This window comes from Zosterops lateralis (assembly GCF_965231275.1).
Source record: "Zosterops lateralis genome assembly, chromosome: 4".
Classification (NCBI taxonomy): domain Eukaryota; kingdom Metazoa; phylum Chordata; class Aves; order Passeriformes; family Zosteropidae; genus Zosterops; species Zosterops lateralis.
In genome coordinates, this window is record NC_139765.1 from 24,164,527 (window position 1) to 24,179,283 (window position 14,757).

At 37.1% G+C, this 14,757-nt stretch overlaps 1 protein-coding gene across 10 annotated transcripts in view; it reads left to right on the plus strand.

The window, feature by feature from the left end:
* The window catches only part of TNRC6B (trinucleotide repeat containing adaptor 6B), a 133,536-nt gene that overhangs the window by 64,525 nt on the left and 54,254 nt on the right, over positions 1 to 14,757 (plus strand). For 9 of the 10 annotated variants that reach the window (XM_083860352.1, XM_083860351.1, XM_083860349.1 and 6 more), the window contains one exon: positions 13,027 to 13,114. In XM_083860352.1, coding sequence (XP_083716478.1) covers positions 13,027 to 13,114 — 88 coding nt within the window. Of the gene's footprint in view, positions 1 to 6,240; positions 6,335 to 13,026; positions 13,115 to 14,757 lie in introns of those variants that run through there. The other variant, XM_083860355.1, reaches the window with a different exon arrangement.

The window sequence follows — 14,757 nt, forward strand, 5'->3', positions numbered from 1 at the left end:
TAGGAGAACTTGAGATAAAGTTATAGGGGTGATACTCAACTTAATTGCCCAGAGGCTTAAGTTTCTACTGCCAGATTATGTCCTTTTGAAAGGGTGAAAAAATCCAAAACACACTGTCCAGGCATTTATTCCGTGGCCAGTAGTTTTGTTGTGTAAAACACAAAACACAAACCTGGTTTTTGTTCAGCCAAGTAAGACTTTGTCAGCCTTCACTGAATCTTGTTATTTTGGTGTGAAGTAAAATTTGTTGTTGAACTATTAAGACTATTTAAAAAAAAAATAAATAACCTGTGAAAAACCTTAACGACGGCTGGAATAAAATCCGAATTACACAATTTTTCATTTAACTTCTTTATTAACATTGCAACAGTCTCCTTTTCTAATACAGAGTTCATTGCAAAGTGAATCTGCAAATATTTTTAGCGCAACTTGTTTCAACTTACATAAAAACAGTAGTCTTTCTCCAAAGTAAAAGTATTTTTTACAGACATTAATGTCAGATTATCTTTTTTGAGGGGAAAAAATGATTGATGAAAATTAAACTGAATTTAAAGTGAATTTTTTACAGGAGTTGAGAGCTGGTCATCTTGGGGATTTTTTGGTAGCTTAACAAGAATTTTAAGAAATATAAAAATTAATCTCACTTCTGTCATTAAAGTCTGCAAGTGTGGCAGTATTATAGAAGCAATTAACTTGAATATGTTTTAGTATGGTCAACTCACAGTAGAACTATCAGTGTTACAGATTGGTTTCTTGTAATTACAGTCATTGGAAAGGGAAAACAATTGCAAGAGAGTCATGTTTGTTGCAGGTCAGATGTGGACATGTTATCTCAAGTTGTAAGATCACTGAGTACTCAATTAAGTGATGATTCCATTATAGTTTGTAAAAACAGTACTTTTAGGCTTGTGGTTATTTCTTTAGAGAATGGCTATTGAGTTCTTGAAAAAATACCACGTATGTCGCTTCCTTAATTACTGGAGTACATGATTGAATGTTAACAAGTAGTTTACTTGCACTTGCAAGGTCTGAATTCATATTTGAATTGTGTCTGAGCTAAATATTACTGGTTGATTTTGTAAAAGTACCAAAGAATATCACATTCATACTTGTCTTCACTAAGGAAAGTTGCCAAACAAGAAACACGGAATTTTAAAAAAAAATCTCATGAGAACTGTTTTCTGTGTTTGGAGGAAGACAGAGTTAATATCTCCATGAGAATGCTGCCTGAAATTGCAGGATTTCACATGACTGCATGTTTTATAGTAATGTATTGGCGATCAAGGGCTCTTCGCATCATATTTGGAGTATTATGTCCTTGTTTCTAACAGAGTGTTCCTTAATGGCAAGAGCCATTTCTCTCCATACTGCTTATCCTATGGCTTTGAACTGCCATAGTTATTCTTTGCTTGGGTTTACTCATGTGCAGAATGAAGTTTTACATAGTGTTGTTGCAGTGCTTGATTAATATTTATAAAGACCTTTGACATCCAGTGATGAAAGGAACTTTGCAAGTGTTCAGAAGTGTTATTATTTTATTAATGAAAATGCAGGAGGAGTCAGAAGGATACTAGATTTTAATTTAGAGTGAGCAGTGGAGTCATTCTGTAACCTTGAACAGGTCATGCAGTCTCTTGTTTTGTAACATACTCTGGGAAAGCTCTGTTTACCAGCATGTTATTAAATGCCTTCCCTCCCCCAAGTCCATTCTAAGGGAAAAAAGATAAAAAGTGTATGAACGTGAGCAAGTTTACTGAGCAGCTAAAGCAGGTATTTCTTAAGGAAATAGATAATTAAGGGGTGCAGAGGGTGAGAAAGGAGTGGATGTAACAGTTGCATTTCAGAGTCAATATGAGAACTTGAGCATGTGTTGCCTAGTCACAGACCAGACTGGATTTTGCCTGTTACAGATCTCTCTCGTTTGGGTTCAGTATGCGCTGTGCTTAACTGCAACTTCACAGTGAAGGGACTGCATGTAATCTTTATTGCATTCCAAGAGCTCACTAATTCATGGTACTCACCTCGTAAACAAGTTCTTTCTTCAGGCTGAATATTGTATGTATTTGAGTTTTGTGATTGTCAAGATTGATAGCTCTTATAACATCTTGTATTTGGCTGTTGCATAATAATATAAATCTCAGGCACTTGTGAGGTTTTTCCCTCAACCGATAGAGGAAGGTTATCATTACATACTGTCATTAAAATTACAAGATTGTGAAGAACATTTGAAAAGTATACATCTGTTTCAAGACATAGTCAGCTAGGCATTTGCCTAATTATATAAGGCACAATAACATAAAATAGTTATTTGCCATGCTTCATGCATGCAAATACAGGGTTTAAGTTTTTTATTTCATATACGGTGCTATATCTGCATTTTAGTCATTGCACAAAACACATAGATGTGGTTTGTAACAAGGGGCATAAAAACCTTTATTTGAAGTACTTCAGCAAGGTGAAAACTTTGCCCAGTGAAGTGTGAGGCATAGCTGAATGTAAGTGCCAGTTTATGCATATGCAATATGGTAGATTAAAATTGAAAGCACCTGGATCTTTGTTCTGCTATACTGAAGTCTGGCTGGGCAGCTTGTTTTTGGGGGCTCTTAGTTGTCTTTAGTCCTGCTTCATCTCTCAGGTCAGCTGCCCTAAGGATGAAGAAGAACAGTGTTTGTCTCTACTGAGAATAAAAAATAGTTTGTTATCTTCAAGAACAGCAATTATTAAAACCCCTATGCTTTATATAACCCTTGTTATAACCCTTAATTTATGGAGCATGCTTAGTAGTAATGGAATATCAAGAATTTACCTGACTGGCTTCAGCTGAATATATTGAACATAAATGTAGGTAGATTTGTTCCAAGATACAGTAATTTGGTGAGATTTTTACAGCATTTTGCAGACCTGCAAAACACATTACTTGCTTCTGCCTTTAACTTAGTCTTCCTGATATAGATCACCTCAGTCCTGAAACTTTGTAACTGAATATTTGCAGCAAGTACCTGAATGAGTTTTCTTACCTTTTAAAAATAAATATTGCCTCAGGTGGAGTGGAAAACACAAACCTTAATACATTTGCCAAGAAAATCTGGGCAAGATGTACAGAGTTGTTCGAACTTCTAATACATTTAATAAACAACCTTAACTTGCTGGTTCTTCTACCTTGACCTCCAACCAATGAATAACTTTGTGTGGAAAGCCTTGTTCTTAACTTCACACTGATAAAATTACATACATTTTTCCTTTAGTATTTTGATTTAGTATAATTAAAATAATGACTTACAGTTTGATAAATGTTATTTTCATTACTACAGTGCCATGAAGTACTGTATGTGGAAAATTTTGTAATATTACACAAATCTGGAGGCATGCTTGTCAGACTATTAACTTACATAAAGTGTTTTGGTTTTTATAGCATATAAATTTAGAGTGTTTCTTTGGAAACTGAATGAATGTCATCAATCAGATCCCTTCTAAATGAAATGTAAATTATACCACTATGAAACTGCAAGGGTATCCTTATAATATCCCCAGGCAGGTAGAATTCAAGCATTTCGCTATTCAGTAGAAGCTGCCTGTTACGCAACAGGATTGTGTCTGGGCTTGGTTTGGTGAGGGATTTTTTCCCAGTAAATTAACAGTCACTAAATAGAAACTGCTACACTGATACTTATATTTTAATGTTTTTCTTGATCCCTTCTGAAGTGCCATATTGTGAATGTTAAGAAAACCTGCAATATTTTCAAGTGTCTTAAAAAGTACAGCGAGTAATGCTGTAATAATGTTGTCTGATATTTTCTTTATTTTCACCTTCCCCTAAAATTCTGTCCTGTATCTGTAGATAGTCTAGATCTTTACCACGATGACTTTTAAGTCCTGGGATTTTCTTGACTGAGAAACACAAATATATATAAATGTCAGTCATAATCCACAAAATGTTAAAGTTTAAAATAAACATAACTACTTTGATTGTTAAAGATTCTGTATAATCCAGTTTTTTACTCTCTGTACAGCCTCTGCTGGTGCCACAAATGATGCTCTGGCAGAAAATGTTTCATTTGATTAAACCACATTATACTTATTCAGGATTTTTTCTTAAATGTCACATTCTGACATTGAAACAAATGTCATAATTGTAGTGTGCACTGTGGCATAGGTACCATGGGAAATAGCTTAATTTCCTGAGACTTTTTTTTGTGTTGAAAAATAATTATTTTCTTGGCATTTAAGGTAGAAATTTGTAATCTAAGAAAGTACAGAGCTCTTTCATTAAAATCAAATTTACACTGTAGTCAGGAGTTAGCACTTCCTTTTTAACTGCGGTTATATTAATAGTAAGCTTATAATAGTACTTCTCATACATACCTACAAGAATGCACTATTAAGGTGGCAGTAATACTTGTGTCCCTTTTTGTAACCTGTTTGAAGCCCCAGTAAGGCATTGGCAAAGCTTCCAGGGGAGGTTTGAGCTTCTCTTGTGGAATTGATCTGGGCTGCTGCATGCAGTGATGTGCTGACACAGACCTGGAGTGGAGGGTAGCTTGTTTAAGGCTTCCTCCTGCAGTCCTTCTGTAGAGGATGTGTCAGTAATTAGTTTCCGTCTCACTGGCCTACTAAGTACAGAACTATGTTTTTGTTGTATTCTAAGGTAATACACGTTTTTGAGGAAGTATTCCAGAGGTGCATAGCCAGTCAGTGACTCAGAGGTGGTTATGGTCAGCAGTGCAAAGTGCACTGGCAGCCAGGCAGTCTGGTGCTGATCATGTTCAACATCTGCATTAACGAAATGACCTGTTGGGATGGGACAAACCCTCAGCACCTTTGTGGGTGATACAAAACACGGCTGAATGGTTGATTCTTCTGGAGATTAACGTTCCTGTTCAGAGGGAACACAGTAGGCTGGAGAAAGACGCCTGAAAAATCTCTTGAAATTTAATAGTTGTAAATGGAACATACTACACCTGTGTCAAAATAACTCCCTGCTGTAGCACAGATTAGACATCCACTGACTAGAAAGTAGGTCTGCAGAAAAAGCACCTGAAGGTCCTGAGAAAGAAAAGGTAAGTCAGCAGGGTGCCCTTGCTGTTAAGAAACCAGCCATGTGCTGTATTAGCAAGGGTATATCCAGTGGGTCAGGAGAAGGGATTCAACACTTTTAAGTCCATCTTTAACATGGTTTAACAGCCAGTTTTGGCTGTCACAGAGGAAAGACACTAAGATGATTCCTGTTCTGGAGCAATCTTGCTCAAGGAGAAGCTGAGAAAACTGGATTTGTTCAGCATTATAAGGCCATGGGAATATTGTTACTGCTGTTTTCAGCTGCCTCATGAGAGGGTATCGAGAGCCAGACTTTTTGTAGACATGGTGTACAGTGATAAAACAGGAGAGAGTAAACATAAGTTGCAGTAAAGAAATTCTGATTAGATATCGGAAGGCAAATGCAATGTATGGAATGAAAAAGTGGAATAAGTTCTTCACAGCAGCAGTAATGTCTCTTAAATTTGCAGATAGTCAGAATGTCACTAGGTCCTGTGCAACCTGCTTGATGATGTCTCTGTTTTGAGTGTGGGGTTTGGCCAGGCTCTGGTTGAGGCCCCTTCAGTCAGAATTACTTGGCGTGCCGGTAAGGGTATAATGTATCTAGTGCAGAAAGTGTAGTTTCGTTTTAGAAGATGAATTGGTTGTTTTTTTAAAAAAAAATCCCCAACATTGAAAAAACAGTCTTTAAAGGACTGTTCAGGGATAAGATTGTATAGCTTTTCTTCTGTTAGTTTTCGAACCAAAGGATTTCTTTTCCTTCTGATAGGTAAACCATTTGAGATTATAAATATGTATGTCTCTTTTAATACAAAGCAACAGTGGCAAATACTTGTGCACACATCACTTGCAGACTATTAGTCCTGTAACTGACAACTGACACTTTTCCCAGACAGCCTGAATTCGTTTCAAATCCCATGTTGCATGACAAAGTAGGACTCTGGGGGTATTTTGTATGCAGTGAGGGAGGTAAGATCTTCGTTTCGGATGGTGTAGTAAAAAAAAGTGTTTCACATGCCAGGAAAAAGGTCAGCAGCAGCTCCCTTAGAGTGGTCATCTGTTCAGGACTGTGATTTTTCACTCACACACACAATCGAAGAAATGAAAGATCTTCACTTAATGGAAAACAGAAATATTTTGCCAGGTTGTCATCTTATCTGCTGACATTACAGTGTTAGTGAGAATTAGGTTTTGAAAGAGATCATATTACCAGGATAGATCATTTGTAGTGGAACAGGCATCTTGAGGATTGCCAGCTCTCTCTTCCCTATGAAATGACTGACTTATGTCCCTGTAGCAGGTACAGGTTCTTTCTTGATTTTATTCTGGTAGCCGTTATCCTTTTACTGGTCTGTGGTGTTTCTTGTGGCTGTCGATATTTTTCTTGGCAAACACTTATAGATAATGCAGCTTTCTACATGTATGAATAGTTTTTAGAGGAAAGTAAGGCTTTTTGGTAATCACATAAAACCTTAAAGTCCTGAATGGAACTGTGTCTAGCCAAAGGGATGTCCTGATAGAATACATTACAGGACATCTTAATTACAGGCAAATGTCTATCCTCATGTTTTGCCACTCTTGGGCTATTTTTACCACATTTCTCAGTAGTCTAAACACACTTTACTGGTGTCTTTGGCGTGCATGAGTGTTCATGCTATGAAATAATAATTACAGGTCTGCAAGAGCTCCGAAGTGTTTGAAGCCTGAAGCAGGGGAGAAAACTTTCTCTGTTCTTACATTCTAGAACTTTGGCTACAGCTCTCTGTTTCCTTAAAGCTTTCCTTTTTATCAGTTGGCTAACTTTTGGAACTTCAGATTGTCTCTGGAAGTCAGTTTTTTAATATATAAATAGATAGAAATTGTGCGGCTGGAAAGAGTAATTCTGATTAAAGGAGTGCAATCAAGAACTACAGAATATTTTTTAAAGTAATTTTTTATGTTTTTATCTTTCAAGGTTTTCTTATTAACAGGTGACTCTTAAGAGTGAAATTGGCCCCCTGCCCCTTCAGATGATACTCTTTCCCCTTCAGTTGCAGAAGAGTTGAGAAAAACCCCTCCATTTTTGTGAGCACTTGTTGTCCTGTAGGGCTTATACCATCCAGTTCTTTAAAGAGCCCTTTATGCTCAGTTGTTGTCTCTCTATGAATCATAGTTCATAGGTATATACATATAGAATATTTCACAAAGAATTAATTTTATTCTATTAACAAGTGTAATAACAGTTTGTAAGGAGTTCCTTTAGAAGAGTGTACTTTTAGCAAAGTCAGTTTGCCGATGTTTTAAAGTTGGTTATTATCTACAGCAGCGTCCAGTTACTGATGTTGCGCTGTGATAAAGGCATATCGCTTGTGCCAGATACGCTAAAGCACGCAGCTTTCTTGGTCTGATGCGGTTTAGGTTTTTGGTGAAAGAGAATAAAAGTAGTTTACTCTAAGTCTTTGAAAAGGAATAATCTTTTGAAAATGCTGTTTTAGAGCACTTCTAAAAACATGCTTTCTAAAATCTTTTTATTTAATACATAGTGAGTTTATGTTGTGTTTGTATAAAATCCACAGCTTTCCCTGGGGGAGAGAGATGAAAGGCTTTTGTCTTAAATATGATGTTTATACTATTTACACATGTTGCAAATATGAAAGTCTTAAATTCATACTCTGAAGGGCTGAGTTCTACTATCTTGATTTCACTTACATTCAGAAAGCGTGGGACAATGATCCTTTTACTAGTGATCAATTTTCAACTGCACAGTTTATCCCTTTCATTGGTATTGCAGTTCTTCAGTGATGCTGTGAATTTCTTCTCATTTCAAGCAAATTTTTTTTTCTCTCTCCTCTTTAAAGCTTTTTTACCCTAGATCTTCAGAAACACTATTCTGAAGATTAAATGCTTTTCCATAGAAACATCAGAAATCATTTGGCCTAAAGTAATTTCATATTCCATTTTTGTCAGTTCAGCCTAAAGACTGACTTTTGAAATGGCTAGCTCCCCTGTAAGCATATTGTGATGCATCTGTGTGAGATGCCTAATTCTGCTGGTATCCAGGCTGTATAATTTATCACAATACTGAGAAAACTTTTAGCTATTGCTTCAAATCTTGACCAATATTGGATACCTTGTTGTTGGATAAATTTCTGGTTTAATCAAGTTTTGAGTCTTTCCATCTGTTTCCAAACAGTTTGAAATATATTTGTGGTCTGATAATTTGGATGACTAGAGGCTTATCTGTAAGAAAGAGTTATTAATAGCTCAAGTTTTGCTTCTAAGTGACGGTGGTCTGGGCATGGAAATCATTCTCTGCATATGGCGAATGCCTTTAGCTCTGGCTAGTTGTGGCTGAAGGCTGGAGGGAGGATTTAGCAGTTGTTCAGGTGATGTGGCAGCTAGATAAAACAGTGCTTCTGGTCCTGCAAGTGTGGTTTCAGAATCCCAGTGTTCTGAAAGAAGATATACAAGTTGGCTCACAATTTGGAAGCAGGTTTGTAAATTGCCCTATGCTTATCACAACACAGAGAACAGGGTGCACATATAGAAGTTTAGTGCCACTCCTGTGTCATAGTGTAACTAACTCCAGCTGACTGTACTGAAATTATGTAAAATGTGAGGTCAGGAGGAGGCAAGAGGACTCACAGTACTGGTATCTAGTGCACATCTTCACCTGTGAGGAGTTTCCAAACTCTCACACCATTGTCCTGTGGTGCTGCAAAAGGAACTGGGAGTTGCGTGCACTTAAGTGCCACTCTAGGAATTTTCATTTCTTACATTTCACTTATGTTTTCTAGTGCAGTTTTAGTTTGAGGGTGACCATACATGATTATGGGGTTTGTGTAGACTAATATTGTGTGACGCTTTATCTTTTCCTATCAACATGTGTTGGCAGCAGATAGTGTGCAATATGTTGCATGTCATCTCCTCTCACAGTTCATTTCGTGACAGCAAGAGCTTTGAAGGCAACTTCTGTCCTCTCCCTGTCCTCTGACAATTTTATGAGTTAAGGCCTATAATATTGTCAGAACAACGCCTTAAAATAGAATTTTCTGGTAAAATGAGTATTAGAATTTTACAGGAAATTAACCATTTCCAAAGCAGGTAAATTGTTTTGAGGGAGAACAATTTCTTGAGTGTCTATTTTTGCGCTTTTTCCCTCTGAAATTAATGTTTTAATAATATGGACTTCATAACTGTTTTCTGTTGCCTCTAGTTAACTAGTGTAAAAAACTACTTCTTCTCTAAAATGGTTGGTTTTGACTTAGCCAGAAGTCTGTTTTAAGAACTTAGATAAAGTGTAATGGATCATAGCTACTGAGTTTCTTTGAGTTTTTTTAGAATGAAGATAATATTTTGGATTACAACTTACAGTTTCTCATAATTTGTAGCTATTAATATGCCTTACTTTAAATACTTGGAACTAAAATCTGTAGTATGTTTTTAAAATACTTTTCAATAATGTTGATTCTAAAATTTTGTGGGAGATTAATTAAAGTCCAGTTAGGTCATGTTTTTATATCAACACATGGCTTTCTTGAAAAAAACCTAGATTAAAAAGCTGGCTGGTGATTGCTCTTTAGCAGACTTCCTTTTCAGGGTTGTGGTGTGTCCCTGTTCCTATTACAGCATGCTAGTAACAAAACCCGGAACCACACCCCATTGTATTGCTCTAAATTCAACTGTGTGGAGTTGATGGGTTTTCTCCCCCAGTTGATCTCCTCAGTGTGAGTAGCTGTTTGCTGGAAAGCCCATGATGGACACCACTGAGTTTTCAGCAGGCCAGGAAGAACTATCATTTGGCTAATAAGAAGTTAATAGGCAGCATTATCTCTGGAATCAATCGAGGAGGTGATTGAAAGCTTTGTTGATGTTGAACTTTTCAGAACATTTAACACTGCAAGTTGAACTTGTATTCAACAAGCATATGGCATCCACCTGAAGAGGAAAACTGTTGATCATAAAACAAATGTTAGTGAAATGCATCAAAGAGTAGAATTGGGAAGATGGCACTCGTGATACGCAAAACAATAAGATATTTACCCTTCTAGGTCAGTGACTTTTCACCGTGGTTGTACATTGGTAGTGTATCTGTAGCATCCATTCTTGCTCTGTCATTTGGAAGGTATAACTTTGTACTTCCAACATGCTTGTGAGATTTCCCTTAGCGCTTTGTCAGGACCTCTATGGTCCCATACATGTGATGTAGCCCAAGTGTTTAGATAGGTCCCTTCCACCTTAGTAGAGCTTACATTAATTGAAGTCTAAATAAAGTTTTGGTAAGTTAAGTAAACCAAGCGTTTATTGCTGCCGTATTGTGGTTGTTGAGGATGCACCCAATGGAATATTGAATCTCTACTAAAAGAGCAGAAGGGGAGGTTGTCATGCAAAACGAAAGGGCTTCTCTGCAGCCTTAGTCCACATAGATCAAAAAGCAAGGCAGCAGTAATAGCGACCTCCGTGTCCTAAGTTTACCACAAAGGCAGACCATAACTAGGTGATTGCTTTCAGATGTGTTGTCCTTGAATGCTTTCAGTGCTGCACGTCACTGTAAGCCATAGCTTCAACTATGATTGTGAATGTGGTTCTTTTTCTGTTCACTTCTTGTCTGCTAACAAAAGTGAGGAAAGTGTTTTTAAGTAGAAAGCTGCCTGTATGCCAAGCAGTTACTGGAAGTCATTTTGTATTTTGATACTACCATTTTTCAGCAGCTCTCTTGAGACAGCTCTTTTTAAATGTTTGCCTGCTGCAAGAAAGTTTTTTGGAAATAGCGTAGTTGTAACTTGCACTGCAGCCCAAAAGGTATGCATAGCTTGACAAGACAAAAGAAGGAAACATAATTTGAAGTTATAGCAACTTTGAAATATGAGGGTGTCACAGGAGAGCTTTTTTTTCTTGCTTACAATCTATGGCTCAAAATGAAAAATTCTGTGCTTCACTGAAAAAAAGTGTATTAATTTGGTGATAACCTCAGGACATTGTTTCTAAGGACTCATCTTGCCCTTATCAATTTTACCTCTCTGTGAGGAAGGGGAGCACAACTTCAGAAAACCAGGAAGACATTTATTACTATCTGTAGGACCTTTGTCATTTAGAGAGTTCTTCAAAGTCCTCAGTCAGGAAGCTATTAATACATAACATCTCAAAATATTTTTGTAGGAATCAGTTGTGTAAACATCTCTTTGCACTCTGGCTTCAGAGTATTTAGTGAAAATGAAAAGAAGGATATTTCTTTTATCTTTACTTTATAGATGCAATTCAAGGAAAAGTCTGTACAATGTGACAGCAAAGCCAACTCAATTCTTAAGGTTTTTGAACTGTGGTCAGAAAAGTCCTTTGATTTAGGCATAAATATAATAAATAGTTCAGTACTATTATAAACTCCGGTTTTATTTGTAATGCTGTATAGAGGTGTGGTGTGGATGGTGAGATGCCACTACACTTCCCTGAAAGCATCTCTTCTCAGGAAGCCACTTGGGTGGGCACACAGTCACTCGAGTCCACACACACACCCTACGGCTAGCTCAGCAAATGAAACACAGGAAAGGTCTTCTGTATAGAGTTCTGGCAGGGTTTATTGCAGCCACATGCCAAAGGAATCCAGGGACAAAAGACAAGCATCAGTGGAGTGTCCAGGGTTAATTATGGGGTCAGGGGCCAATGGTCTGAGGGCACAGGGGCAGGGCAAAGGCCAACAACCAATAGAGGATATGAGGGCGGACAATCAGTGATACAAAAACTAATGGGTAAACAGGGAAAGGAGAACCCTCTAGAACTGGGACATATATGAACAGTAGAGATGGGCAAGGCCAACAGGCCAATGGGAAAAGCAAAATTGAGGTAGATTAACATAGTGCTGCAGAGCACCATGGGGGAAGCCTTTTTCTCTCACCCTAAGTGATGAAGCATTCTCCAAGCCTGTGGTAGATTCCTCCAGGGCTTTGCCCTGAAAGTTCCCCTGATTGGCTGGCTCAAAGGCTTCCACAATGCTACTCCGTTGTTTTTTTTTTTTTAATTTTTCTGAAAGATTGTGGATTTTACTTGTTAGTTGGTTCCCATTTTTAGAGTCTCTCTGGTCCTACTCCTCATCCATCAAATCATATTTTTACATTAATAATTTTGTCTTAATCTTTCCCTATAAAAAGAAATTACTCCAGGTAAGCTGGAAACTTGGTATTAAATTTATTTTTAAGGAGTTGAAGGGAACTGCTTAATAAAAATGTGATTCACCATAGAAACAGCTCAGCCAATAGTATATATGCAGTAAATTAACTATTCCATAGTACTTTCATATTTGATACAGAACATAGCAACAAGATGATGGCTTGACAACAATAGCAGCTGCATGTATTTTTTTTTCCCCTTTTTGTGAAAGAATGTTCTTATGGGAAAAAATAGATTCCCTGGAATGTAATTTTTATTACAAGTTTCATCACAAAAGTTCTGTGGGTGGATACAATAGCCTAGAAATTAAATTAGAGATTTGTATAATAAATGATAGGTTTGATTTGATGTGACACTTCTAGTCTCTTACAAGTGACATAGCTACAGGCAACAGAATAATCTCTTCTTCCCCTTCTGAAGATAAATGTTGTATCAGACCAAATTATTTTATCTTAAATTACAACTTTTTTTTTTTATTTTAGCATATGAAAAGATTAATGAGATTCTTCATTAAATAATAGCATGACCCAATTATAAGAGTACTTTGGCCAAAATGTCTTGAAGATATTTTCTGCTATCAGGCATGTGATGAATTTATGTAGGGAACTGCCATAACAGACCTGATCTGAATAAAGGAATTTTTCTTTTTGCAGCATGTGGCATCATTGTGGCTATACTGGGCTAGAAGGTGCTTCTCTTACCACAGTTCAACAGAAACCGTTGGATAGAAATGAAGTATGATTAGAGGAATCTGATTGCTTGACTTTATTGCAGGGAAGAGGTTTATACTCTATGTGGCTCTTAAACAACTTGGTTGTGCTCAGACCATTGTTTTTCATGTTTTGGCAGAGAGAAGGAGCAAGAAAGGGAAGAACAGTTAATGGAAGACAAGAAAAGGAAGAAAGAGGATAAGAAAAAGAAGGACTCTGCTCAGAAGGTGGGTTTTGGTGTTTGAATTCTTTTACCCAGCTGAAACATAAATGGTGGTAATAAGATATTAAATTGTTTGTATTTGGGCTTAGAAATTGATTGCTTAGAGTGATGCTTCTTTAAAGGCAATTTTTTGCATAATTTTCCTGAACCTGAAGTGTTTAACTTGGATATTTCTTCTCCTTAGAGTGCTATGTAAAAGAAATTTTTTGATATAAAGTATTTAAGTTACTTAATATGGCTTCTTTGGATTGCTATTTACAAAAGTGCTGCTTGTTTGAGTTGTTTGTGAACTGAAATACTGATACACGTTGCAATCCATGCAGTAAAGTTGAGTAAATATATTTTAGAGCAGGAAGATCCTTTTTTTTATCATTAAGAAAGTTTATATGACATCTTTACTACAGAAGGTTCCATTTATGGTTTTTTGCTAAGTATTACTTGCATTTTACTTTTTCTGTAACGAATAGCACTTTTGCTGAAGTCTACCAGTTCAAGTCTGAGTTGTGGAGAATTTGTAAGTCAGCAAAAATTGGTTCTGCTTGGAATACAAATTTGAAACATGGTGTATTAGAAAGTCTGTATTTTGCAAAAAAAAAAAAAACTGGCAGGTTGTTGTAGGAATTAACTTGACATATGAGCTTCAGGCTCTTAGGGCATTATCCATGCTTTTTACTAGTAAAATCCTTTCTGGGCTTCCCTGTATAAGTTGGGTGCGACCACTCTGGAGTACGTCCAGCAAAATGACTTTAAAATGATTAAGGGGCTGGAAGACCTGGCAAATGAGGAGAGGCTGGGAGCATAATGACTGTTCCACCTAGAGGTGAGGAGGCTTGGGGTTTCTCATCAATGTATATTAATACTTTGTGGAAGGGAGTAAAAAGGTGGAGGCAGACTCTTCTCAATGATGCCCAGTGGCAAAGCATAAGGCATTATATACATATTGAAAGTCTACCTAATCATAAAAAGATTCTGTGTGTGTCTGTGTGTGTGGCTGGGCCACCACTGGAACAGGTTTCCCAGAGGGTAAAAACTGCAATCCAGTTTTGATGATTTTGTTTCAAACTGAGGAACCTTTTGGGGCCAGGGGGGGTAGACAGGGGTGGGAACTGTGGATTAGATTTCCAGAGGTGGTCCCTTCCAACGTCAATGATTATGTGAAACTGAGAGCAAAAGGCTTTACTTTCTTCCAGTAGTCTGTTTTTCAGTTTCTTCAGTAACAGGTGATGAAAGATCTCAGTGTTCACTCTTACATTCTGTGGATTTCTGCTGAGAACAGGCAGCACCAACTTCAGTTAAATTTTGGCTTATCCAGGGACTTTTTTAATCTGTCTTTTCATCAATTTGAGTCTATCAGTTTAAACTGGGTGCAGATAAATGCGTGTCAGTTGTCTTCATCGAGTTGATACATCCCCAGATAACAGTGCAAAAGAGCAGTTGCTAGAGATAAGGTCTCTCCAGTGTCTTTTTGCCTTGGTGTTGGTGCTGTTTAATGTTCAAGTACAAAAAATGTATGTAGAAACAAGAAAGAGCAGACCTTTATGAATAAAAAGTAGAGACTTTAGGATTATGTGCTGAAATTCAGTGATAAAAGGAAAACTTGAAAAGGCTGTACTGGTCATCTTGGTAACAGTTCTGTGTTTACTGAGG